The sequence below is a fragment of the Manacus vitellinus genome, unplaced genomic scaffold, assembly GCF_001715985.3.
Source record: "Manacus vitellinus isolate BGI_N305 unplaced genomic scaffold, ASM171598v3 scaffold_15_pilon, whole genome shotgun sequence".
In the NCBI taxonomy this organism is placed as follows: Eukaryota; Metazoa; Chordata; class Aves; order Passeriformes; family Pipridae; genus Manacus; species Manacus vitellinus.
The window spans coordinates 1,654,886-1,679,856 of NW_021939122.1; the positions used below are offsets into that span (position 1 = coordinate 1,654,886).

The 24,971-nt window shown below is 36.8% G+C and overlaps 1 protein-coding gene across 19 annotated transcripts in view; it reads left to right on the forward strand.

Moving 5' to 3' along the window:
• Positions 1-24,971, forward strand: part of KCNMA1 (potassium calcium-activated channel subfamily M alpha 1) — a 458,566-nt gene that overhangs the window by 426,882 nt on the left and 6,713 nt on the right. For 5 of the 19 annotated variants that reach the window (XM_018068974.2, XM_018068976.2, XM_029958461.1 and 2 more), the window contains 6 exons: positions 5,722-5,835; positions 8,998-9,128; positions 17,157-17,351; positions 18,935-19,053; positions 20,798-21,022; positions 23,101-23,129. In XM_018068974.2, the coding sequence (XP_017924463.2) occupies positions 5,722-5,835; positions 8,998-9,128; positions 17,157-17,351; positions 18,935-19,053; positions 20,798-21,022; positions 23,101-23,129 (813 nt within the window). Of the gene's footprint in view, positions 1-5,721; positions 5,836-6,537; positions 6,622-8,997; positions 9,129-17,156; positions 17,352-18,934; positions 19,054-20,797; positions 23,242-24,971 lie in introns of those variants that run through there. The other 14 variants (XM_018068980.2, XM_018068983.2, XM_018068985.2 and 11 more) reach the window with 5 other exon arrangements.

Here is a 24,971-nt window from a genome sequence, read left to right on the forward strand (position 1 = left end):
TTTATAAACATAAAAGTCCAGTTTGAGAATATGCCCATCCGAGTCTCAGTGGAGTCAGTGGAACAGAAGCAGTACACATCCATGAGACAAATTTGTTTTTACATGAAAACCTGAGTAAACTTTTATTGGCCTTCAGCAAACTTAAAGAATATATTTACTGCTATGAAGAGCAAACCTTCCTGCATTTCATGGGACATTACTCAGTCAGGTGAACTGCACAGGAACAAAAATTAACAGTTTGTGCCCAGCACAATCAGGAGATCATTTGGCCATCAGGTCAGTTGCTCCAAACAACATATAAGCTGGGCAAAATTGGTGGTGCTTTCAGTATGAAGAAGGCATGTTAAGCTATGCCAGCATTCCTTAATTTTGAACTTCACAGTGCCACTGGCTCTCAGAATACCTGCATGTTACTGATGAGCCCCAATTAGTACCTTCCTGAGAGGACCACAGGCCAGCCTGAGTCAGGAGGCACAGTGCTCATTAGCCCAGTACTGCTCATCCCTTTGTAGGTGGTGTTTTGTAAGAGCCAGGAAGGGTTTATATCCATCTGTCCCTGCTGAGTTCTGAGCTGGGGAGCACCTGGATCCCCAGTAACTTTTGGTAAAAAGATCTTGCCTTCTCTTAGGGAGGAAGTTTCCACAGGGTTCTTCTTCCACTAAGATGACTACATCTTTAAGGGGTAGGATTTTGCCTTTAATGCAATTGTTTGGTTTTTACCTACTTCTGTGAGCAGTAGTATCTTAGAGGGAGCTGGGGAATACTTTTTGCACAGAATCAAGACATTGAACCAGCAGCTTTCTGCAGAGAATTGTAGCAGGCTCAAACTCCTTCAGGCAAGGTAGCTGAGTTAGGGAATGGGAGTCCCTGCCTCTCAAAGAGGGGGGCTGATGCCAGGGGGTATGCAGGGACTGCTGACTGCCAGGCCTCACTGATTTTGAGCATGTCAAAGCCCAGAACCTGTGTTCCTTTCAGAGATGTGATATATATAGTTCATTGTCTGGCATCATCTTGTTTCAGGAGTGTGCTGCCTTCTGTTGAAGTTCCCTCAGTTTGATAAGGGAGACCTTATTGCTCTCTCCAACTACCTGACAGGAAGTTGTAGTGAGGTGAGGGTTGGTCTTGTGTACCTGATAACAAATGAAAGGACAAGAGAAAATGGCCTCAAGTTGTGCCAAGGGGAGCTTCAGTTGGATATTAGGGAAAATTTCTTCACTGAAAGAGTTGTCAAGCATTGGAGCAAGCTGGCCAGGGAAGTGTCGGAGTCACCATCCCTGGAGGTGTTTAGAAGACATCTAGATGTGACATTTAGTGACATGGTTTAGTGGTGGACTTGGCAGTGCTAGGTTAATGGTTGGACTGAATTATTTTAAAGGTCATTTCCAACCTAAATGATTCTGTGACTGTTGTGGTGGTCATCCCTATAGCGGATGGTGGTGGGTTGACTCTGACTGATAACTAAGCCAGTCTGGCTCACTTCCCCACAATGAGAAAAAACCTCGTGAGCTGAGGTAAAGCCAGTTTAATAAATGAGGAAAACAAAAACAAACCACAAAACAAACAACAAAAAATCAAAAACCAAGGGATGCAAGTCAATCACTCAGCAAGTATAGCAATTCAGTACTGGATGCAGTGGCTGCTGGAACTGATAAGGAGGTACCTTACCTCCTCGTTGTTGGCAAAGACAATTCCCTTCTCCAGAAGTCCCCCACTGTCACTGTATTTCCTTCCACAGAGGCTGTGCTCAGACTTGTACAGGCCATGTGAATTTTACTGTAGAGGTTGATCCTTTTAAGCAATTGTAGCCACAGCTCCCTCAGTTGTTTGTTGAACAAGGAGACACTGTGGTTGTAAGATCACAACTATCAGCCCTGTTTTATGATTTTTATGAGCGTTAATGGAACAAGGTTTGTGGACTGAAGGAGAAAATGGAATATGAAAAGGAAAATGAAAAGAGGTTGTGAGGAAAGCATGTCATTTCTAAATGAATGCTCTGTGCAGAGGAATTTAATCTTTTCACAACTGAAAATGGATCTTAAATCTGATGCCTTAGCTTGTTTCAGCTTCTGTAATGAAATAGAGTTTTCCTAATACCCTGTGACCTGAATTTCTCCCTGCTTTATGGGTGCTATTCCTTGACGTACAAACCTGTATTTTCTCAAGTCAGCATTCGATGATGGATGTCAAAATACAGGTCATGTATTATGCATATAGCATTACCGATTTAAGGTGTTTACTTGTCAAGTTGAAGAAATTCAAAAATGTCACATTCACTGAATCTGCACAGCTGTCACTTGTAGTTTTTCATGCCTTTAAATGAAAGTTCTGATAAAGCAGGTTAGTTTTCCTGCACTTTTTTTTTTTTTGTTCTCTTTTCTGGAGGAAAAAAATAGACAACCTATGTATAGAATTTACTTTGTGAGTTGGGAGCAGGAATGTGACCTGAAGGTGTACGACACCATGTGACTCCAAACACAGACACGCAAAATCCGCAAATACTTCAGTTTTCCTTTTCCTTAAAATATTCCAAAATTTTTTAAAAGTAAATTTCTAGAAGTGTCTGAATTAAGTACAAGCAAGGAAATTAAATTAACAGACGTTTCTCACATCTTTCAAGACCATAGGATGAAAAATATCAAGGCACGAGTCTAGTTTTACATTCAAGGTGAAAACAAATTCCCCTTAACATGCTTCCTGCATTTCAGCCCAAATGCACTGTGTGTGCAGTGTGCAATTACAGAGCTTCTGACAGTCGCTGTCTAACAGAAATGCTGCATTTACTTCAATCTTCTGACACCATCCTAGGAAGGCAAATATTTGAAGGGTTAGAGAGGTGGCTACAAACAGCCTTGGATGGAGAGTGTGCGTGTCCGTGCCTCTGTGTGTGTGCACACTGCAGTGGAGGGAACACAAGAAGAACTTGCATGTTTAGATGCAGCTATGCTAACTTACTTCAATTTGCTTTTAACTGGTAGGGAAATGCTGATGTGCTCCTACCATCTGAAGAGCCTGATTCTCTAGAAAATGTTTTAGGGAGCGCATCCTGAGATGGGCAGAGGAAAACCTTCAGGAAAAAAGGAGAAGCAGAACCTCTAGGGATGCTCCAAGCAGTACAATCCCTAGGGTGCATGAGAACAGTATTAGTTTTCTTTGCTCTTAGATAACTGAGTGTAAAAAAATCTTGCTGTTGCCATTTTAACCTGTAATTCTGCAGAGAACCCAACTGCCTGCCACCATAACTGCTCAAGGAGTCTGGATGAGCTTTTTCTATTATACTGTGACAAAGGCCATATCTTGCATCTCCTAACAGAATGCATTCCGTAACAGAGTGCAAGACTTAAAACACTAGATCCTGCTGCAGAAGGAGGTGTCACATTAATACCCACCTGTCCTCAGATAGCGTTTGAAGTCCTGCTTTCATTTTCCTGCTGTTGAGAGAGTGTCAGCATCACCTGTAACTTATGAGGTGGTGCCTGAATTACCTCTGTTAGACTCACTTTGTGAGCCTGAGGAATCCCAAGCTCTGCCATGCAAAAGTAAATGTTCAAAGAGCCAAGACAGCTATCAGTCATAGTGCCAGATACAAGGAAACATCTGCAAACCAATACCAGTTGGAAATGCAACTCACTGTCATCATGTTGGTCTTACTGAATTAGTTTCAGCACAAGGAGCAATATTAAATGACTGACTGTTAACACTTCCGATTCTCTTGTAGAAATCTGCTTTCTAAAGATTTTCCATGCACTGGTAATATTAAATAGAATTGTTTTACTGACTTAGGTTTGTCTATGGCAATGTTTTAGTCTTGCAAGACACATCCACTTCTTTTCTCCTAAGGAATTTCTTCACAGACTTTTCACTCTCGTCTTAGTTATCCTGTCTGTACAATCATGTTGCATCTAGTTTTCTTGTGATAGAATGAAATTCACACCAGTACCTTCTAGAGGGCTAAGAAAGTCTCTCCTCAGTAATTATTACCTGTATATTCTATATGTGATACAGACAAAATATAGGGACAGATGAATGGAAAGAGAAATTTAAATCCCATTAAATCAAGAAGTCCAGATCTAGTGGTCCTTGTAGTTTAGGGGCAGGTTAAGAGTGATGGTACTTATCACTGGAAAAGAACCATAAATCCTTCAGAAAATATAAAACCAGTACAATGGGTTAACAATTACAATTTAATTTAGAAATTTCCTGGTTTGTAAATTGGTCCCCAAACTAAAGCAAGGTAAACTACATAATATCACATTCTTCTGAATTCAGTAACAGATGAACGAATGTATCAATGAATTTAATGGTGTGAAACAGTTTCCACACTGCAAGAAGATAATGAATTTATGTCAGGAATTAATTTGGCTTTGATTAATTTAGAATCAGTATATGGAGAATTCAGATTTATTGACAGAGGACCAAAAGTCTGTCCCTGGATGTCAGGTGTGAAGTCAAAGAACTTAGGAATAATGTGGCAAAAAAATTTAATGTCTTCTCAGAAATGTGTGTTTTAAAGTGAGCTTGGGTCAATCCTGTTTCTGGCATACAAATATTTGCCTAAAAATGCTGCCTTAATGTTTTTCTACATTAAACCCTAAAGTCAACCTCTAGCTTCACCATTACTTCTGCAATAATGACATTAAATGAACATTCCCATGCTTTCTGCAGCTTTAATGGACAAGGGAAGTAGAATGCTTTAGTCTCAACAGTGAATTTCTATCCTTCTATTGCATAGGCTTTTGTATAACTACCTGTTTTTCAGTATTTACAATCAAACTCCAAAAGGCTTTTCCTGGGTATTTTTTGTTTAAAGAAAAAGAAAAAAAAAAGAAGAAAAAAAAAGGACAAAAAAATGCTCGATGTCAAGGGCTCCCTTTCAAAGTGTGTAGAGAATCAGGCTGAAAACATAATGTCTTTTGGAGTGAACCTTGCTGGTCTCCAGATCTCTTTTTTCTGTGAGTGCCTGCCAGTATGTTTCCTCTCCCACCTTTGTTTCCTTTACATCTTCACTCTTTCTAGTTTCTTTTGAAGGGTTCCTCTTAGATACTGTTTGAAAACCTGTGTCTTTTTCCTTCCATCCTATCTTTTTGTCTGTTAGAATGAACCCTTCCATTGCAGTATTCCTACAATAGTAATCCTCATAGAAATGCATATTATAAATGGTACACATGAAAATTAAAAAACCAGGCAAACAACCAAAACACCATGTGTGGGTTGTATTGCTCCTGGAAAACAGGTAAACCCTGCTTGTTGATCAAACCTAAAACCAGCTAATGGAAACAATTTGTTCCTCATGGTTTTACTACCATTTACAAACAGTACTCTTTAAAATGTTCATTGTTGTTTAAGGAAAGGTGTTTATTTCAGGATTATTGAAATACTGATAAAACAAAATTAAACCTCTCAAACACTGTGATCTTTTTTATTTTTATTTAAGTAAGCATTACTCTTTCCGTTTTACACCTTTTGATGCAAAGGCTTAGGATAACAAAATGAATTTCAGTTTCTCCATTAGCTCTCAAATATCTTACAGTAGAAATAAACTGCATATTTGTGAAGGATTATGCTTTTATGAAATAATTGTTGATAATTAAGTCAATTTTTTTTAAATTACACTTTTTTACCATACTTTCCTGGAAAATAATAAAATCAGAGATAGGGAATTCCCCATAGTTTGACCTCTGTAAATTTTCTCTTTTTTTTTTCTCCTTTTCTTTTTTCTTTTAGGCTTTACACCCCCTGGAATGGATAGGTCATCTCCAGACAACAGTCCAGTCCATGGCCTGTTACGTCAACCCTCCATTACAACAGGAACCAACATCCCTATTATTACAGAGCTAGGTAAGGAAAGCTAACATTTATCCTTTCATGTACATTCCTGTATCTTTTTCCCACTTCCCTTGTTATGCAGTCACAGAAAAATTACCCATACTGTGTCTTACACTGTTATATTTTCTCTTTTGATAACTGTTTTGAATTACTCTCTCTGAAGAAAGTTTAGTAACAGTTGGTTCACTTTATTTGAATAACTGAAATATATTTCTCTCCTCCCTTTGGGTTTTCTCCATTTTCTTAAATATTCTATCAGGCAAGATACTTTTTGCATAGCGTAGCAAATAAGCAGAGGTCTTTGGGCTAAGGTTAGAAAAGGAAGAAAGCCACAGTAAGTATGAGCAGATATTTCCTGTGCATTTAATCAATTGTAAGAGGCCATTTGTTTATTTCTTCATGGTCCAAAACTGTTTAATCATGTGTAACCAAACTCTGCATAATAGTATGAGATATTTTACTCCTGAGAATACGATGATGGTAGGTAACTAGACTCTGATTTCCACTCTAGCTGTGGGTATTTATGTTGTCAAGTGGTGTGATGTGAAGTGCAGAAGCTGTTCTGTTTTTTTCATGGCAAATACAAACTTGATCTGTGGTCCTTTGTCCTCTATTTTCTTTTTCAGTTTTATTTTTTAGAGCCTTATCTGTCTTTTTCCCTTACTTTATTCTCTTTCTGTACTTTCTTTTCCCCCTAAATACTTTACTTACTAGCTAAGCCTGGCAAACTTCTGCCTTTGGTTTCAATCAGTCAGGAAAAAAACAGTGGAACCCACATTCTTATGATAACTGAACTGGGTAAGAAGTGCCTTTTTCCTTCACATCACTGTCTTATTTTCTGTTGTTGTTGTTGTTCTTACTGTCATCAGCTTTCCCTTTATTTATCTGGCTGTATCAGAGGGGCTACCCTCATGGCACTGCTTTGAATGTGTTTTATTTGTGGTTCTAGTTGAAATTGACTGTCTCGTTCTGGTCTTTCTTAATGATTTTTTTTTCACGCAGCATCAGTAAACCTTTGATCACACTCGTCTGACCTGCCGGCTGTTTTCATAGCACCTCCTCACCAATTCATTTTCTTTGACCTGAGTCCCCACCTCCCAGTGCCCATCTCCCCCCAGTTTTTCTCTCCTTTTCTCTCTCTCTTTCTCTTTCTTTTTTGTTAGTTCAGCCTGTTGTCAGTTTGGTGGACATGCCTTAACAGTTTTCACAGGAAGTCCAAGAAGAACTAAAAGATACCAGGAAAAAAAACCCCAGCATCATACTTTCCCTTAAGCTATTTGTTTGTTTATTTTAGGGAATAGGCTTTTTCCCAGAAGCTCAGGTTTTGAAGCTGTAGAGAAGCAGTCAAGTTTCTGCATTGTTCCCTCCTGACACAGAGCTCTCACCAGCCTTTGCGAGCAGCGTTTGATGAGCTTTCCCTATGGCGCAGCACAACACATTCAAGCCCACCTCACCTGGCCTAGAGACCATTCATAGAAATACTAGCATGCTAACTTGCATTAGGAAGATAAAGATATTGAAGATAACACACCTGCAGAATTCACATTAGATTTGTAGCATCCTGGGAACTGACACCATGCGTGTCTAGCAAACTGGTGTCTAAGACAGGTATTAGTCTGCCAGATGTAAGTGGAAAAAGAATGGTACTGTCAATAGTGCCTAGTCTCAACTAGCAAATTAAACTAAGGTACAAGCTTTTCAAAAAGTACATTTTGAAATGATACAGCAGGCTTTCAAATACTATATTGCTCAAGAATCTGGAGAATAAATTGATAGGTATTGTACTAAAGAAAGAAGTATCGTGGATATTGGTGTTTTCTTGGATGAAATTCTTCTGACTCTGATTTTCTCTGATTACAATGGTGAGGTGTTATGTATTTGCAGTTACATCAGGGAGTGGGAAGGCAGGAATTTTAAATCATAGTCTCATCTCCTTTAGACAGCTATCATGAGGCTTTATCAGTAGTAATTTATGTTTTGTAAGCTAAGCATGGCAAGGACAGTAGAATATAGTCTGGAAAAGGAGTGGATGGAAAAGAAAACTATATGGGAGGTAGCTAAACTGTATGAGAAGGAAGATCAGAGTAGCAGGCAGAAGAATTTCTAGCTTAAGAAGGTCAGAGCTGAAATCTGATAAAGTTAACAGCAGCTCTCATTCTGTCTTCAGAGTTCACTGGGTTGGCTCATGTTCACAGAGGGAATAGAGACATAGTATATGCAGTTTCAAATGCTCAAAAAGTTTTTAATTTCCCTTTTTTACATGGGAACTGAAATTAATTTGTTGTTTAGTAAGTTGAAGGGTATTCCGATGGCGTAGCTAAGCAGTCTGTGCTTTCATGCCTGAGGGAGATTAATATGGAAATATTTCATGAAATATGATCCACTTGATACACTGATCTCAAGGAAACAACTATTTTTATTTGGAATGAGATGGAGGCAGAGGGCTTAACTGTGACAATGAAATGCCAGAGGAAGTCTAAATGACAAATACTACTTTATTCAGGCTTTTTCTTTAAAACAGCCTCATGTAGATTCTTTTTCACACTGGCTAATATAGAATTTGTGGCTGAGAAAGTGAAGTTACGGAGACAAATATTTGAACAAAAGGCAGTGCTGCAAGAGAATAGCTGCTCATTCATTCAGATAGATGCATGTTAAAGGGACAGTCTATCCTCTTTTGAGCCATAAGTGCATTAACATCATTTCAGTAAGAATCACAGCAGCACATCTAACAGATGCCTGTGGGCTATATCAGAGTTTTATTGACAGCCTTTATTTTACAACGGGGTTCTAACTTTGTATCTTGTGATAACATTTCACTATCCATGCATACAGCCTTAGCCACTGTACCCAACCAGTACCAAGATTGTCTCAATAAATAAGTGCGTCATGTATCTCATTTGAAGTGCAGGCAGCTGGTGCCACAAAGCTACTTTTACAGCAAAGGGATAGTCACCTCTCAAGAACAAGAGTGTCACCTCTTACAAGCAACAGATTTTTAAATGCACGTTTTCACATCCATCTTGATTTCATTTTCAGTGACGTCAAAGACACAAGTCTGTGTTTCCAGACATATGCCGTTTCTTTTTCTTTGACTGTGTAATGTGTGAGGTCGCGTGCTGGTAACTCAGAGGCACCTTATGATTTTACTGTTCTTCTTATTATTATTTTCAGTAAATGATTCAAATGTTCAGTTCTTGGACCAAGATGATGATGATGATCCAGACACAGAACTGTATCTCACGCAGCCCTTTGCATGTGGAACCGCGTTTGCTGTCAGCGTGCTGGACTCTCTCATGAGCGCGGTAAGCAAACAAAACCTTTTTCATTCCCTTCCATCAGACTCATTATGAAAGAGTGTGAAAGCATAGACCCTTTTCCTCAGGTAGGCACGAGAAGACACTTTTTTCTTAGATGTCAAGAATTTCAGAACCTAAACTAGGTTATTTTTCCTGTTGGACATGGAGACCTTAACTGAGATATCTAGGACTTCCACAAGTCCACAATTTTATGAGGAAAGAGTCTTATGTCAGGTTTTAAGGATAATATTTTCAAAAAAAAGTTGTCTCTTCCTCCTGAAATCCAGACACAATGCACACCATTCATGTCATGCAACATCAACTGTGTTTTGAGCTCTTAATTTCCTGTAGCTATGAACAATGCTCTGAATATGGGCACTGGGGGACACTGATAGAACTATTTGAAAGCCATTGTACACATCTCATGAACTCTACTTGTGTGAAGAAAGGTTATCCTCTCTTTTTCATACGAGTTTTCTTGTGAATCAAAACTTCAGCACATGTTAGAAACTACAGATGGTGGCCTTTGGTTATGTCTACATTAGGACTTTTGGTTTGCAACCATAGTACAGTTCTGAAGCCTCGGTCCTACTCCTTTTCATTCTCCTCATATTGTCTATGTTTTCAGACCAGTCTTGCTCTGTGTGAGCTACACTTCTTTCAGAGTGACCTTCAGCTCTGCTAGATATAGCAAGGACATAGTCTTTTAAAAATCTAAGCTTAGGTTTTCTGAGGTCCCCGTGGAATAAAGTTCCATAGTGCTGGGAATCATCTGTTGTAAGTAAGACGATGTATGAGCAAATGGATTTCTTTAAAGGAGCCAAGTCCAACCTTCACCTAAATTCAGAATGAAGCTTTTTGCTTTTAATAAAAATTCACAGTGATCTTTACAATTTAGTATTTTATTTGTATTTTATATTTATGTCTGTATTTTGTATTTTTTGCTGTTATATTTCTCATATGTTTCATCCACAGATGAATAATATCAGTCTACACTGATGAAAGTTTATTCTAATGCAGTCTTGGAGTTTTCAATAACCTCAGAAAATGCTTTTCTTGAAAGCTATTTACAATGTTTTGCAGATGTGACAAATTCAGAAAGCCTAAGCAAACACACTTAAACTCTGTACCTTCTCTAATTAAAATCTCTACCTATAAAATATTTAACATTTTCAAATTATATATCGGAATGATTTAACAAATTGTTATACTGAGAGCTGTATATCTACTCCCATTATTATCTAAGTCAATGTCCCTGAATATATTGTTCAGTAGAACATTTCCAGAATCTCAAAAAAGTAGGATTGATCATTCTGGTTGCCTCTGGCATCACCACAGAAAGAGAGTGAAATGTTGTGGACATCACTGCTTTCTTGTGCAAAAGTATGTCATGTAAATAATAGTGAGGCAATGAAAAATATGTAGAGACCATGCCTGTTCAGAAATTTTTATTTGGAATTCACCATGTAATCCTCATAATATTTTTAGTTATTGCTAGCTTTTATTAACTTTCATTTTTTGACAACATGACCCTCCATTTCTGCAATTCCTTTCTTTAACAGTCTTTTTTCCAAACATTTTCACATCTAAGTGGTCATATTGTATGTCAGGGACAGTGCAGCCTGAAGCCAGAGAAATGTGATAACAAGAGTAGAAAATTCTATAGTTAGAAAAAATACTAATCAAGAAGACAAGCCAAGGATTCAGTCACTTAGAATTGTTCACCATCCTGTCTTTTCTTTCACCACTTTGCTGATTGGTGGCAGCGTTATTTTGTCTTTTATTCCTCAAAGGCCCAGTAAAGAGTTGGAAAAGTACAATTCTTCCTGACCCTTCAGAAAGGGTAAAATGTGTGAGATGTTTTCCCTTTACTATCCCTATTCTCATGGGAAAGATGTATTCTCCCTTCACTTCTTCTCCAAGGAAAAGAGTGTTTCTCACACAAACTAATCTACTTGCACTATATTATCTGTTTATTTTTTTTTTCTCCAGAGTACGCTCTTTTTAGGAACCAGCTTCTATTTGTTCTGTCTAGCTTCAAGCCAGTGTGGGCAAACTGAACCCAAAATCCCTGCTAAGTTGTGAGATCTGCAGTCATGCTTTCATCCTATTAGTTGCATAGGAATTCTGTAAGAAGTATATAATTTACACTGTGCTGGCCTTTGCCAGCTCACTTGGAAACAAGTATATAGTTCATTATTCGATCCACTTAATGATTCAGGAGGTTTTAGTAGGAAAATTTTTATAGGAAAATTCCAATTTATGATGTCTGTTGATATCTCTGTAATGCAAATTCCTTATATAGTCTACAGTGCAAATGTACAATGCATGAACTTCTCTTTAAGAATGAATCTCTTCTCACGGTAGTGAAGTTTTGTAGTAAAACAGGTATAAGAAAGATTAGAAAGTAAAATAATGCCCATGCATACAGTATTATTTCTGACCTGTGGATAATCTGAAACATACATATAGATGTATGTATATAGAAAAAAAGGTACAAAATATATTTTAAATAATTCAGTCATTGGATAATAATAATTCTACAGTATTAATCAGTGGTAAACTATTAGTTTATTTTTTTTATAGTTTCATTAACAGAGAAATAGTGCACTAAACCCTAATCATGAATCACAAATTAGAAAATCTGGTCACTTTCTGACTCAACTCTGAATACTGAAACTCTTTACATTCTGCTAGTTTAGAATTATTTCCTATTAGATGACAGTATTAGGTATTTTAAATTTGAAATTGTCTGTTATTTGCTTATTTCGAAGATAAAAGGCCTAATGGAGTTTAGTTTTCAAAATGCTATCTACTGGCCACCTACACACAGTTTGTCCTTTGCAGCAAAGGCAATATATTCCACAAGCCCAAGATTCACAGTGTAGTAGCTGAAACATCACTGCTGAGAAGACAGTAACCAGGTCAAAACCTGCATTGTCTTTTTGATGAATTGGTAGCAGTGGTCTCTACAGGCTTCAGTTTGAGGGCATTATTGTGCTCTGTGTGAAGACTCTAGGCATAATTCATGTTTTAACCATGTCAGTGGCTATTGTTAAATCATTCCAGCTAATCATTATTATGTCTTTGAAGAGACATCTACTGCCATCAGATACTTGAATCATTTATTAATATTTGTCGTAACATATGCAAACCCAGGGAAAGAGTACATGTGGTCTGTCAGTCTCAAGGTGGCACCACCAAGTGGAATGTGACTAAAAAGTGTGGGATTGGAAGCATCTTTAAGATTATGTGAATGGTTTTTAAAAATATTGTCTCCAGCTATAGAAAAGTTACATGACATAGGATAGTCTAAGACAAGCAAATTTTTGAACAGAAATACTTTTTCCCTTTCTGGTTGTTGTTGAGACAGGTATTCCAGAAACTCCTGTGCATGCAAGGAAACCAGCTTTATCAGACTACAGTACCTTAAAGGTTTGAGCAGTTGGCCTGAGAGCCAAAGCTTCGCTCTTACTCCTTTTGGCACTGAAGCTGTGAGAACCACAGAACTCCTGGTGGGTTGTTATCCCTCCCACACATACCACTGGCAACAGACCTGACGTACTGTCAGAGTGGTGCCATTAGAGGCAAGGATCTCCAGAACCAGATTATACCCTTTAATGTTCAATTTCCTGGAATTCATTTCCTAATGCTAGAACTTTAGGTCTTGATTTTTTTCTGTATTACCAAATTCTACTTTTTTCTTCATATAAACAAAAGCACAGAATGGAAGAAAATAGTTAAAACAGTTAAAAATAACTTTTCATTATGTCCCCTTTTTGAGAGTTCTGTCTGAGGGATCTTCACAGTCTTATTTATACAGAAAAGAAACTGTTCTAATCTGTGATATGGAAATTTTGAAACATAAGACTATAAGTCTGTTCAGGGGTTACCAAGCAGCATCTTGTAACTTAAAGTGTCCCAAACATCTTTAAAGTTTGGACAATACTTTGAGAATTAATAGATTTTCAAACTGTGAAATGCTGTTATTTATTTTCTGCTGTTGGTTCTGTCTCAAAAGCAAGTTTGTTATTGATAGGAGTTACTCATGTTAGCTCAGTCATTCCTCGGGTTTGGGTATATATTATTCCTCCAACTGAAAAAAAAAAAGCAGCAATTTAAGATATTTGTTTGAAAGTGAGGTTAAAAGCTGCATGCAGTGGCAAAGGAGTCTTCTTAAAGGAAATCCATACAAAACCAGCAGCAAACACTGAAAAAGGCAGATATTACTTGGAAAATGGCAATTTTAGTGTAATTATAAACGAAAGGAAAAGTGCTATTAAAGTTAAAGCAATATTATTAAAAGATGTGCTAATTTTCAGTTACATTTTCTGTAGAAGACCAATTAGTTTAAAAGGCTTGACAGTATTAACTGCAAAACATAAGCACTCTGGTAATTATACTTTAAAAAATGATTGAACAAATGGGAAAGCATCCCCAAAACATCTGAAAGAGCAGCACTACAATTCCAGAGCATGGGCTAGGTGGCACTGCTAGCTCAGATATCTGTGTCATAATTTCCTTGCTATTTACCCAGTTTCAGTGTCTATGATGCATTTCCTTTTTTCTGCGTTTAGACTACACCTATTTCATAGTCTCATCCCGGATGCCGACTAAAGCAATGTCATGCAGATGTCCAGTGCAGGGTTTGGTCAATGACAGTAGCAAACAAGTATTTCATCAGTTATGATTTTATATTAAACAAAAGCGATTCTTTGCCATCACTGGAAAGTGCCTTGTTACTTTAAATACAACAGCACCTTTCCAAAGACATTCTGTAGATCAGTTTCTTATAAGTACTGGCATATCCAGGCCATGTACCCTCCCACAGAGCAAGTAGCAGATCACTCTCAAATTAATTTCAGTGTATTATTATTCCAAAGGAAATGGATATCAGCTATTCAGTGTCCCCCCAGTTCCAAACTGGCAAGAGTCTGATTTTTGTGACAATCAAAAGCACGGACAGACAGGTTTTTCCTGAGGAGTGTTAAAGACATTAGTACAGGAGGAAGAGACCCTATTTAGCAGACAGTGACAACTTACAGCTTCCTATTCACCCATCTTTTCTTGCTTATGGTTGAGCATTTTCTGATTAGATGCAATGCTGGAGCAGTTTGTCCTGAAATTTGGAACCTTTTCTCTCACTGATGACATATAAAACCCCAAAACCCATCACTTGACTGCACTCATCCAGCTGATTAAATAGTGACATCCAAATCCATCATGGTGTGAAACTCAAATTAAGCCATTGTTCCAAGATAAATGTTGCCTCCTTTGCTAGTACATGTCTTTACTTTGCCTTAACATTTGTCTAGCAGTGGGAAGCCTTTCTCTGGTGACAGTATTATGTTCCATCAACAGTAGATCTGGTTCTTTTTTCATTTGCATCTTGGATTCTGGCTATTGCTATAATTCGAATTACAGAATAGAGAGAGAAAGGGTTGGAAATCAGAAGACTTGCCTATTTTACTCCTAAAGGGTAATGAAATTATTAGTGCTATTTTAGACTTTTGCATGTTTTACCAATCGCTGCAAGTCAGCAGTCTATAAAAACAGGCTATTCTAAAAGAACCAGCATCCATCAGTCTCGGAGCAGGTGATCATTTCTTACCATAATTGGCCTCATTGTAAAACATATTTGAAGAAAACACCAGTAAAGATATGCTTTTACTTTTGTTTCATGTTCTTATATGTTGATTTATAGATGTAAAACTGTGAACAGCATTTTTCAATAATACTATATATCACTACTTAGAGAAGAAAAGGAATCAAAAGTCCATAATAAAAGAGTGGGGAAGGTGTGAGAAAAGACCCTATTGCAGAAAATGTTATGCTTTTGTCAAGATGTGTGCTTAAGATGCCATATATAATATATTCTTATATATATTACATAAGAATATGTATAATATATATATATTATAAGCATATATTGAAGCACATTTTTCCAAGGGCTTCTACAATTGCAGTACGTCCAACCTCTAGATCTAGCAGAATTTGGTTTTATATCCATGAAACTGGTGTCAAGCAACACTGCTGCCTAACTGCAGGAGCAAAGGATTTGTGCTCATTGTTTTAGTTCTGAGTGCTATATAGCACATGCTGACAAAGCAAAGAGAAGAGACTAACTTTATTGCCTTTTTTTTTTCCTTTGGATTCTGAGTACTTCCATGTTGGAAAAGTATAGCACAGTGGGAAGAGTTGCCAAAAAGAGCAACTCTGATTCTCACCTCGGGGACATCAAGGAAGAAGTAATTGAAGAATAAAAAATCATGCCTGGATGTCTTCTCTCTCTCACCATGGCAATTCCTATTAAACATCATGTAATTGCTGCAGACTTACGTTCCTGAAAGGGGTCACATTGATTTTTCTGTATGTTAAGAAAGGTTTGAGTATTGCACTTGAATTGCTACAGTGCATCCACATATGTAAGAGCTGATTTGAGATTAGCTGTTGTTTTAGACTAGCTGAATCTTCCTGAATCCCTGCTTATGTCAGACTACTCTTTACAGTACACTTTGTATTTAAAATATGTAATGCCTTACCCAGGCTAATTTAAAATAATTGGAACTGATGAGATGCAAATATTTGCTTTAGGGCATATATAACAATAACAATATGTTCCTCTCATTTTAATTGAGTCAACAGGTGAATGGCATAATAACCTATGTAAATAAGCAGAGAAGCTTGAAATTATGAAACTTCAATGTAACAGTGAAAAACTTTGTCACGTAGGACTCCTTTTCTTCTGTTTTATCTGTCATCTCAAGCAAACAATGAAACCGAAGTTTCATTATACAAAGAAAGAATATCAAAGTAACATGGACAGGAAGCCAGTTCTGCTTTTTGATCTCAGGATAAAATATTTCAACCTGTACCTCAGTTTACCCATGTATTAAATACAATTACATTATATAGATAGAGCGATGAATTTCGTTGAAAAGTATTATTTAAAAATTATTCTCTTTAGACAACAAGCACTGTTTGAGAATTCATTTCATTCATTTTTACTTGGTTGGATTACAGACATTTGTTCCAAGCTGTAAATTCAACAAAAGTCACAGGTTCAGTAATGTCAATCCTGTGTACTCTACAGTGAGCTCATTTTCCCCTCGCATGTCCCCCGCACTCACAAAGCTTCTGAAAACACAGACATTAGTGACATTATAAGTGATAGTGTCTCCTTTTTTTGTTCCTTTTTTTTTTTTGCCCAGTACAATGCATTGTGGATATTTAACTGAGTATATCTGAACTATACCAGTATACTTTTAAGTGAACTTGAAAGTCATTCATCTGGATTTAAATTAATATTTTACATACCCATTGTTTGCCTGACAGACCAGCAATGCTACAGATGCTGGCAAAATGTCAGTGTGGAGTAAATCTTCCCTAATAAACCACACTTACCCTATACCCTAGAGTTTTTTAAAAGGACCACCAGGATCCCAAACTCATCATACATTTATCTGGAATGAACTCAAGATGTTTAATTGATACATGCTTATGTCTGAACACTGTCAAGTCTCGTAATAAGATGTTTAGTACAATACATCGGTTAGACTGCTAGAGTCCAGCCACAGTAATAAGTAATGACATTTGCAGCACAAAGGCAGCTCCCCAACGAATTGGTGACAAGAGTAAAAAGGCAATCTAGCCTGTGTAAGCTTTAAATGTGGTCTGAATTTTACAATTACATGTCCTAAAGCCCATTATTAGACATGAAGGCGATGAGAAGGAAAGCAGTCATTGCATCACTACTAACACCAATTATAGGAAACATAAATCATTCAAATTTTTGTACTTTAATAAAAATCAGCCTGAATTGGTGTTTAGAAGGAAGGATCTAGTATAGGAGCCTAATGGGATAGAAGAAAATAGAGTAATTGGAGGCTGCTGTCTTTTCACTTTCTATATAAAATTATTTGAAGAGACAGCCAAGAACTTTAAACAGCAGAAACCCGGAAAAGTTGTAATTTGGATGTCTTCAGTTGTGACTTTAATGGTGTTTGCTTAAAGAGCTTTCTTTTATCTCTGCAGACATACTTCAATGACAATATCCTCACACTGATACGGACATTGGTAACAGGAGGAGCCACACCAGAGCTGGAAGCACTGATTGCTGAGGAAAATGCATTGAGAGGAGGTTACAGCACGCCCCAGACACTTGCAAACAGGGACAGGTGTCGAGTTGCTCAGTTGGCTTTGTATGATGGGCCGTTTGCAGACCTAGGGGTAAGATCATGAGGGAAATGTAGGACCAAGGCTGGTCTGCATTCTATTTGCTTTCTTTCAGATCGAGTGAAAAATCTGTCTTAATAAGCCTATAATTTCTGTAATTTAGTAGAGCTTTTGAATTGTTTAACAATTTACAGCACAGGGTGCTAGCTTTGCTCGTAACCTTTTTAAGCAGCTCTATGACTGCCCAGTGTCCTTGCCTGCATATTTCATACAGAAAATCCTGTAGCTCTTCTTTGTCAGCTAAAGAGATGGATGAACTGATTTGGATGATGTAACTATTCTAACAATAATGCATTGTAAATGTAAGTAACATATATACTTTTGTTGGGCTTTGGTAAGCTTATAGTGTTTTCATAGAGCTTACATTTCTTAAAATATGCTTATTAGCTTGAAAACAAATCTATAAGCTTTGTTTTCTGCTGTTTCTGGATGAACTAAAATTCTTGTGAAATCATAATTTTCTGGTATTTTGACTGCACTATCCTAAGAATAAAGTAGAAAAACAAAAAACCGAACAAACAAAAATATAAAAAACCAAACCCAAATAGACAAATGATCTTCAAAAAACAGTGCATTTGGATAAGTAAGTATCTAGAAATTTTTTCTGGACCACGTTTTGAAATCCTGAGGTGAATCCCAAAGCACCCACTTCACTTTGGTGATGATGTTGGATTTGATATTTCTTAAATTAACCTTGTGTTCACCAGCTGTGTTCAAAAAGAATGGAGCAACCTTCTTCACAAAAATGACAGGGAATCTCAGTTCAAGGATTAAGGGCAGCAAGAGTATACAGCTAGAAGCAAACAGCCTTTCAATTCTTGTAGAAGTCCAATTGTAGCTAAGACTAACAGCTCATCAAAACACTTGGGCATGCAGCATAACATTTCCAGAAATAAACCAAGCAATACCAATCCTTTTAAATCCTTTCACCAGAGCCTCAATTGCACTTACATCTGTGAGGGCAGAATGCATTAACACCCTATTACTTAAGAATCACTCTTTTAGATACATGAATGATCAAATCTAAACTTTTTTTTGCTAATCAAAACATTTTATGTTATTTATGAAAAATGGCATACATCTCATCTTTATTTTACAGAGGGAGATATTTTGTTATCCTTTTAACCCCGCAGAACTCTAATTTCTGTTGTGCTCCCTGGTGATTTTTTTTCATACTGGATGACAGTATGGCTGCTGCCAAGAAAGGGTCAAAGATACTAACAATTTTAATACCACAGTTAATGTAATTTGTAGAATATGCATTGTCTGCTACCAAAATTTATATTTCCAGCTTAAAGCAAATCACTCTTTACAATTTACCATCATTTCAGGGACCAAGGCTCTCTAAAATAACGATCACTTTACATAGTTACTTATTTGAAATAAAACATTTAGATTATTCATTTCCTTGGATAAAAGGTTCTCATTTGAGACAAACAACAGACTATCTATATATTGTCTTTTTTTATAAGTTCATATTGAAAAACCTGATCCCCAACGTTGTGTTAACAGAGAAAAGAAAGGAAATAAATGTACTGTTCTGTTGTTCTTTTTAATCTCTCCCCTCATTCTCCTAGGATGGAGGTTGTTATGGAGATCTATTTTGTAAAGCACTGAAAACATACAATATGCTTTGCTTTGGAATTTATCGATTAAGGGATGCACATCTAAGCACTCCCAGCCAATGCACTAAACGGTAAGTCCAGTCTTCTAGAACATCTCAGCTTCACTGTTCTTCAGTCTTCTCAGCAAGGAAGATCTCAGGGCCTGTAATAAATCTAAAAAAAGACCTTTCTCCATTTTTGGCATAACTTTGCCACAATAGCTAAGTCTTTGAGGACTTCACAATGACTCTTTAGTTGACTTTAAATTATAAGCTGGATCTCACAGCATAAATTTTTAGCTAATTTTATTCAAAACAAATTAAATTTTCAGAATTTATCTTTATTTTGTTTGATTTAGGATGATCCACTGTTTGTATGCGAGAAAAGGACTTCAGTTTCCTGATGTCAATCAAATGTAAATTACAGGATAATAATTCAAGTTATAGTAGCTAGTCTTTTTTCTGAATACTCAAAAAATACTCCTTTGGGCTTCCCATCAGTACTATTTGTATCTAATCATAATTTCTTCCAGTAAATGGAAATCCTTCCCTTGGTAGACCACATTTTTACTTCAGGAGCACCGAGCCTGACCCCAGTGCTTTAAATGGAGCAGACACATTTCCATCTTTGCAAACTGAAGGCCATTTAGTAGCTTGCTTGAAATGTGTCTTAAGTAAGTGCCTCCTAGAAATACACACACAGACCCGTACCAGAAGTATCACAAATCTACCATCTGTTACTGTTTCATGCTGTACAAAAAGCATCATTATTGGGTGAACATGGCAATAAACAACCCTGCAGGCCACCAGAGTGGTTTCTTCTGTAAGGATTTGGACAAATTGGGTAGAAAAAATTATTTGCAGTTTAGATTTACACTACATTTGCTATACTTGGGTTATTTGTTGGATTATTAAGGGAATTCTGTCCCTGAAGCAGCTAAGCAGATTTCTTATGAGCACAGAATTAATTTGAAAAGAAATTGTGAGCTTCATATTCAATTTTTACTCATTTCTTGCTCCGACAGAAAATACCTATTGCCTTCCTCAAGTATGTTTTTCATGTACATGATAAAATTTAGCAGCTGCTCTATAAGCCCTTCCTACCCTGAAAGGTCATTAGGTGAAGAATTAGGAAATGCTTGAAACTGAGCAAGTTTTTATTTTAGACCTGGGGTTTATACTAAGCAATGTTGGACTCTTGGATGTGCAGATTTCTCTTTATAAATGCTCTTTGAGGCCATGAATGTACATGTGGAATGGATGAGCAAAATTAACCTCACTACAAATTTATTGATATATTTTCCTTAACTTGTTTTATGTAGATTCACAATCCAAGCAAATAATTGTAACCCTTGCTTTATTGACAGTATTTAAATATTTAAGAACTGTATATATTAAATATGTCTTTAAATAGAACTGCATATAAAATCCCTGTCTCCTTGCTTTTCAGTCATTCTTTTAAATATTGTTTCTGGTGGGTATGTTACTGGTTTTTGTCAATATGTAAATCTGTTTGCTAGAGTCACTGCATTATGGTGCAGCTAGAGAAAGGAGAATGGTTTGCATGGTGTCTTCTCTGAAAAATCACTATGAGATTCACTTGAAGCACATCCTCCTCAGACATTATGTCTTTCCAACAGAAAACATGCAAAAAGTAATAGCTGATGTAAGAAGGTCCTAAATCATAAAAGGAATTATGTGATCTAAAATTAGGTATATGCTGCAGGAAACAAATGCAAAAATCTGGCTAGATCTCATGAGCTAGCAACTCTAGAAGAAATTTTTTGAAATAAATCTAAACCTGTTTTTCTTTTTTCTTTCTTCCTTTTTTTTCCAGTTATGTTATCACAAACCCACCGTATGAATTTGAGCTTGTGCCGACAGACTTGATCTTCTGTTTGATGCAATTTGACCACAATGCTGGCCAGTCCCGAGCCAGCCTTTCTCATTCCTCCCATTCCTCCTATTCTTCCAGCAAGAAGAGCTCATCAGTTCACTCTATCCCATCAACAGCAAATCGACCGAACCGCACCAAGAGCAGGGATTCCCGGGAAAAACAGAAGTATGTGCAGGAAGATAGACTTTGATATGTGTATCTACTCCCACTGTGTGTGAAACTTGCATTCACCACCCATTCTCCCCAATTAATGTTTCCAGCAGTGATGTTCCCTGTTTTCCCATGGAGTTCTCCCTTTTTGTACACATATTTTGCATATGTATGACAGTGTGCATGTGATTGTCATTTTTATTTCACCACCATAAAACCCTTAAGCACAACAGCAACAAAGCAGACGGACCAAAAGTTATTTATGATGCTAGGGGAGAATAAAAAAGAATTTCAAACCTATAGGCACACTGAAAACATAAATAACTCACTGCAGTTACTCTACATATCCAAAAATAGAGAATATTGAACATGAACACTTGCTCTTGATGTCTGAGATACACAAAGAAAGTCATTTAGTGCAGAAGTGTTGATGTATGTTGAGGTATGGGGTTTTTTATATTCATATTTAGAGGAGCTGATACATTAATTTGAAGCTTATAAAACTATAGGAAAAAAAAAAACAACCTGCAAAAAAAATTCCCTACTGATTTTTCACTCTCAAAGCTTATATTATATAGGGCTTACACTCTTTGTATAGATTATTGCTACGCACCTGCTTTATACCAAAGCAATATCAGGGACTTTTCTGCTTGTTTAAGGATTTTCTCTAAAATACTAGCCCTTTGGAGATAGTGTGTTTTCCCTTTAACACTGATATTGTCTGGGCATGAAGTTTTAAAACTCCAATGGTTTAATTTAAGTTTAGAAAGAGTCTAATTGCATATTAAATTATTATTCTGTCTATTTATACTGCCACATGAATAGTTATATTTTCTTTCACTTTTGACATTTGGAATAAAAAGCCATATGTATCATAAATATTGGATGTAAGTCATTAAAAACTGCCTTCCTGGGACTTTTACGTCTTTAAAAGGTGAATTAGTCACCTTATGTACAGAATAAATAATGTTCAGAAAAGAGCAAGCATTTTTCTATGCTTACATATCGGATCTCGAGGGACTTTGTTCCTTTCCCCAGATGGTAGTTTAACTTTTCCAAGTTAGAGTGCTGGTATAAATCTTCCAACAAGAGTCCTAATGTGTAAAGATCCTCCAGAAATCTTGCTGCATGTTCTGTTTTTTTTTTTTCCAACAGGTGCATGCCAATTTGCAGGAATACAGGGAAAGACAACTGAGTGCCTTTAAGTCTCTCCCATTTGGGAAGAAAAGGTGCTGTGCCCTAGACAGCTAATGAGGAGAACAAGAGGGATGGGTTGGAAATATTCACTGTGCTGTGGCATCATGTTTTAGGCACTTGCCTGAATTTAGTTCTTGCAGATTATCAACAATGACACATGTAGCCAAAAAAAATTGTGTCAGGGAACTAAATAAAGTAGTGGAAAAGAACCTACTCTAGACAACCATAGAAATGATACTTCAGGCTTGCTTTTATATTTTTTTATTTAAATTTCAGAAGCCAACCTTTTGATATACAACTAGTTCTAGGTATATGGAGAGTTTCTTAGGGTAGGGAGGGCAGTAACACATCCTCTTTCCTGGCTACCCAGCAAGAAAGCATGCAGACACAAAATAAATATTTGGATTTGGAATGATTAGCATTGTAACTGCCAACTCAGACAAGGTGCTTTTATGGTTAGTATTGTTTTCTACCTTCCCCTTCCCCGAGCATGATAATTTTGAAGATTTGCTTGCTGTGTGAATTGACAATGAAGCCAAGCACTTTTACTGACAAAACCTGGAACCATGTAAGTGGGCTACAGAGAATACCACTGTGCAGTGCTAACCATAATGATTGGAATACAGTATATATGTGTGTGTGTGCATTCAAATGCAGCTGTAAGTCCAATCAGTGAAATATGTTGCAAATTATGGATGCTCCCCTACAAATGAGGCTATTACAGTTGCTCTTCATCGTAAAGAAAAATTCATGTGTTTCTTTTTGCAAAGAAAGTTATCATGTTTTGCCCTGAGAATATTTATTACTTCAAGGATGTGCCAGTTAAAGTGCTCAACCAGAAATATGACAGTTTAAAAGCATTGTAAAACTTACATAGCTTACTTCTTTTTCTAAAGTGCAACAAGGATGAATAGAATGGGCCAAGGTATGAAAATTAATGGTTCTGCATGACCTAGCAACTGCTGTGGGTTTCCTTCTATAACTTTGTCCTTGTGAAAACTTGTGAAATTAAAAAAAAAATAGTTACAAACTTTATTCAGTTATTGGTTTGTTTGTTTGGTTGGTTGTTTTGTTGGTTTTCTTTTGCCTTTTTTTCCCTCCAAACCAAAAGTAAAACTGGCTGCTGCTGCTGCTGCTGTTGCTCAACCCTGTTTTATTTTTTGTCCTCTCATCTGCTTGCCTTTCTAATTGCACGTGTCCTTTTGGAAACACCCAGGTTCCTGCTCAATGAAGATGCCTATTCTGGTGCAGACATTAATTTCCCATTCCTCATTCCAATTTCTTTCCTCTCTTCCCCTCCCTACTCTCCTATCCCTTGTGTGTGTACATGAGCATCTTTTTATGTTGGCAATATTGATTGAAGATAGTCAAGAGCAGTTATGCATTTTGGAAGAATGTTAATGGCTTTGACACCAAAATGCTTTTCCATTAATGTTTTATCTGTTTTCTGTTTAGCAGAGAAAGGAAGGGTGTTAATATGAAGCCACTTGTCACATCATACATAATGATTTTTTTTATAAAAATAGTATTTGTGTAACTGTGCAGCTCAAATAGAAAAAATATAAACAGTGTACATTAGAGAAGCAACTTGTCTACTTTATGAGCAGCAGAAGAGGAATATCTAATATGGATGCAAATCTGAATTCTTCAAAATATATTGAAGTCCAGTTCAATAAAGATAGAATTCTAAAAGTTTTGCCTTTCAACTATATCATGCACAATTTCCACTGCTGACTATAGTCAGATTGATCAAATAGTTTATTACAGTGATAAAGATTTTCTGATACAGTTATACTGATGCAACTGGGACGTTGGTCATTGCAAGTAGAGAAATGCTTAAATCAACCATGTTGTGTTGGATTTTATGTTGAAAAGTAAGAGGAAATCTCCTGTCCTATTCCAAGTCAAACATCCTTAGTAGAATGGTTAGTTTCTGAAAGCTGGAAAGTATCACCAATGTCAAGAGAAGACTTTTTAGATCTTTAAACGGAGGTCCTACCATTTATATCAGTCCCAGCACAGTTTCAACATTGGAAACTAGGTTCTTAGTGAGCTTAAGTGTTGACACAAAACCGTATCTAGCAAACCTGCAGGTTCTAGGCATGGGTTCCCACTGACTTAAACAGAGACTCAGGCATTTTCCAGTGAAATTCCATTGTCAAAAGGAAGAATTTTGCTAGTTTAAAAAACAGAAAATCACTAAGAGCAAGTGCAGAACAGAATTTTTGTCACAAAACTTTAGCTGTCTTGGAGCAAAATAAAGACTTTCACAGAAAGTAAGAATAGTTCCTTGTCTCTCTCCCTGCAAATTGCTTACTGCCTGCTACACGTAAAATACTCATCTGCCAAACAAAGAGTTGCTGAGCAGGTGGATGGAGAAACTTCCCCTTTTTTCTCATGCAGGAACAAATTGCACAGGAGAATTTTCAGCTTAGTTATAAAAAAACTGGCTGCATGGAGGGAGGAGACACACAAACACATACATATAGACTAATTTGAAACTGCAAGTGTCACAAAAGAGGCAAAAATGTGTGTTTTAAACAATGGTAAGGTAACCTGAGATTATGGTGAGAATACAAATTTAGTAAAATCTTTGTGTTATCTAGTACTTTACTTTGTGTTAGCTTTACTTCTTTACTTTACTTCTTTACTTCTGCTCAGAAGAGAGGGTGTTTCACAGTGACCTTTGTTCTAAGTTGTTACTTAGTCCAGAATTAATGACAGAAATTTTAAAGCACCAGACTGTTGGAGATAATTGCTGGCGTCT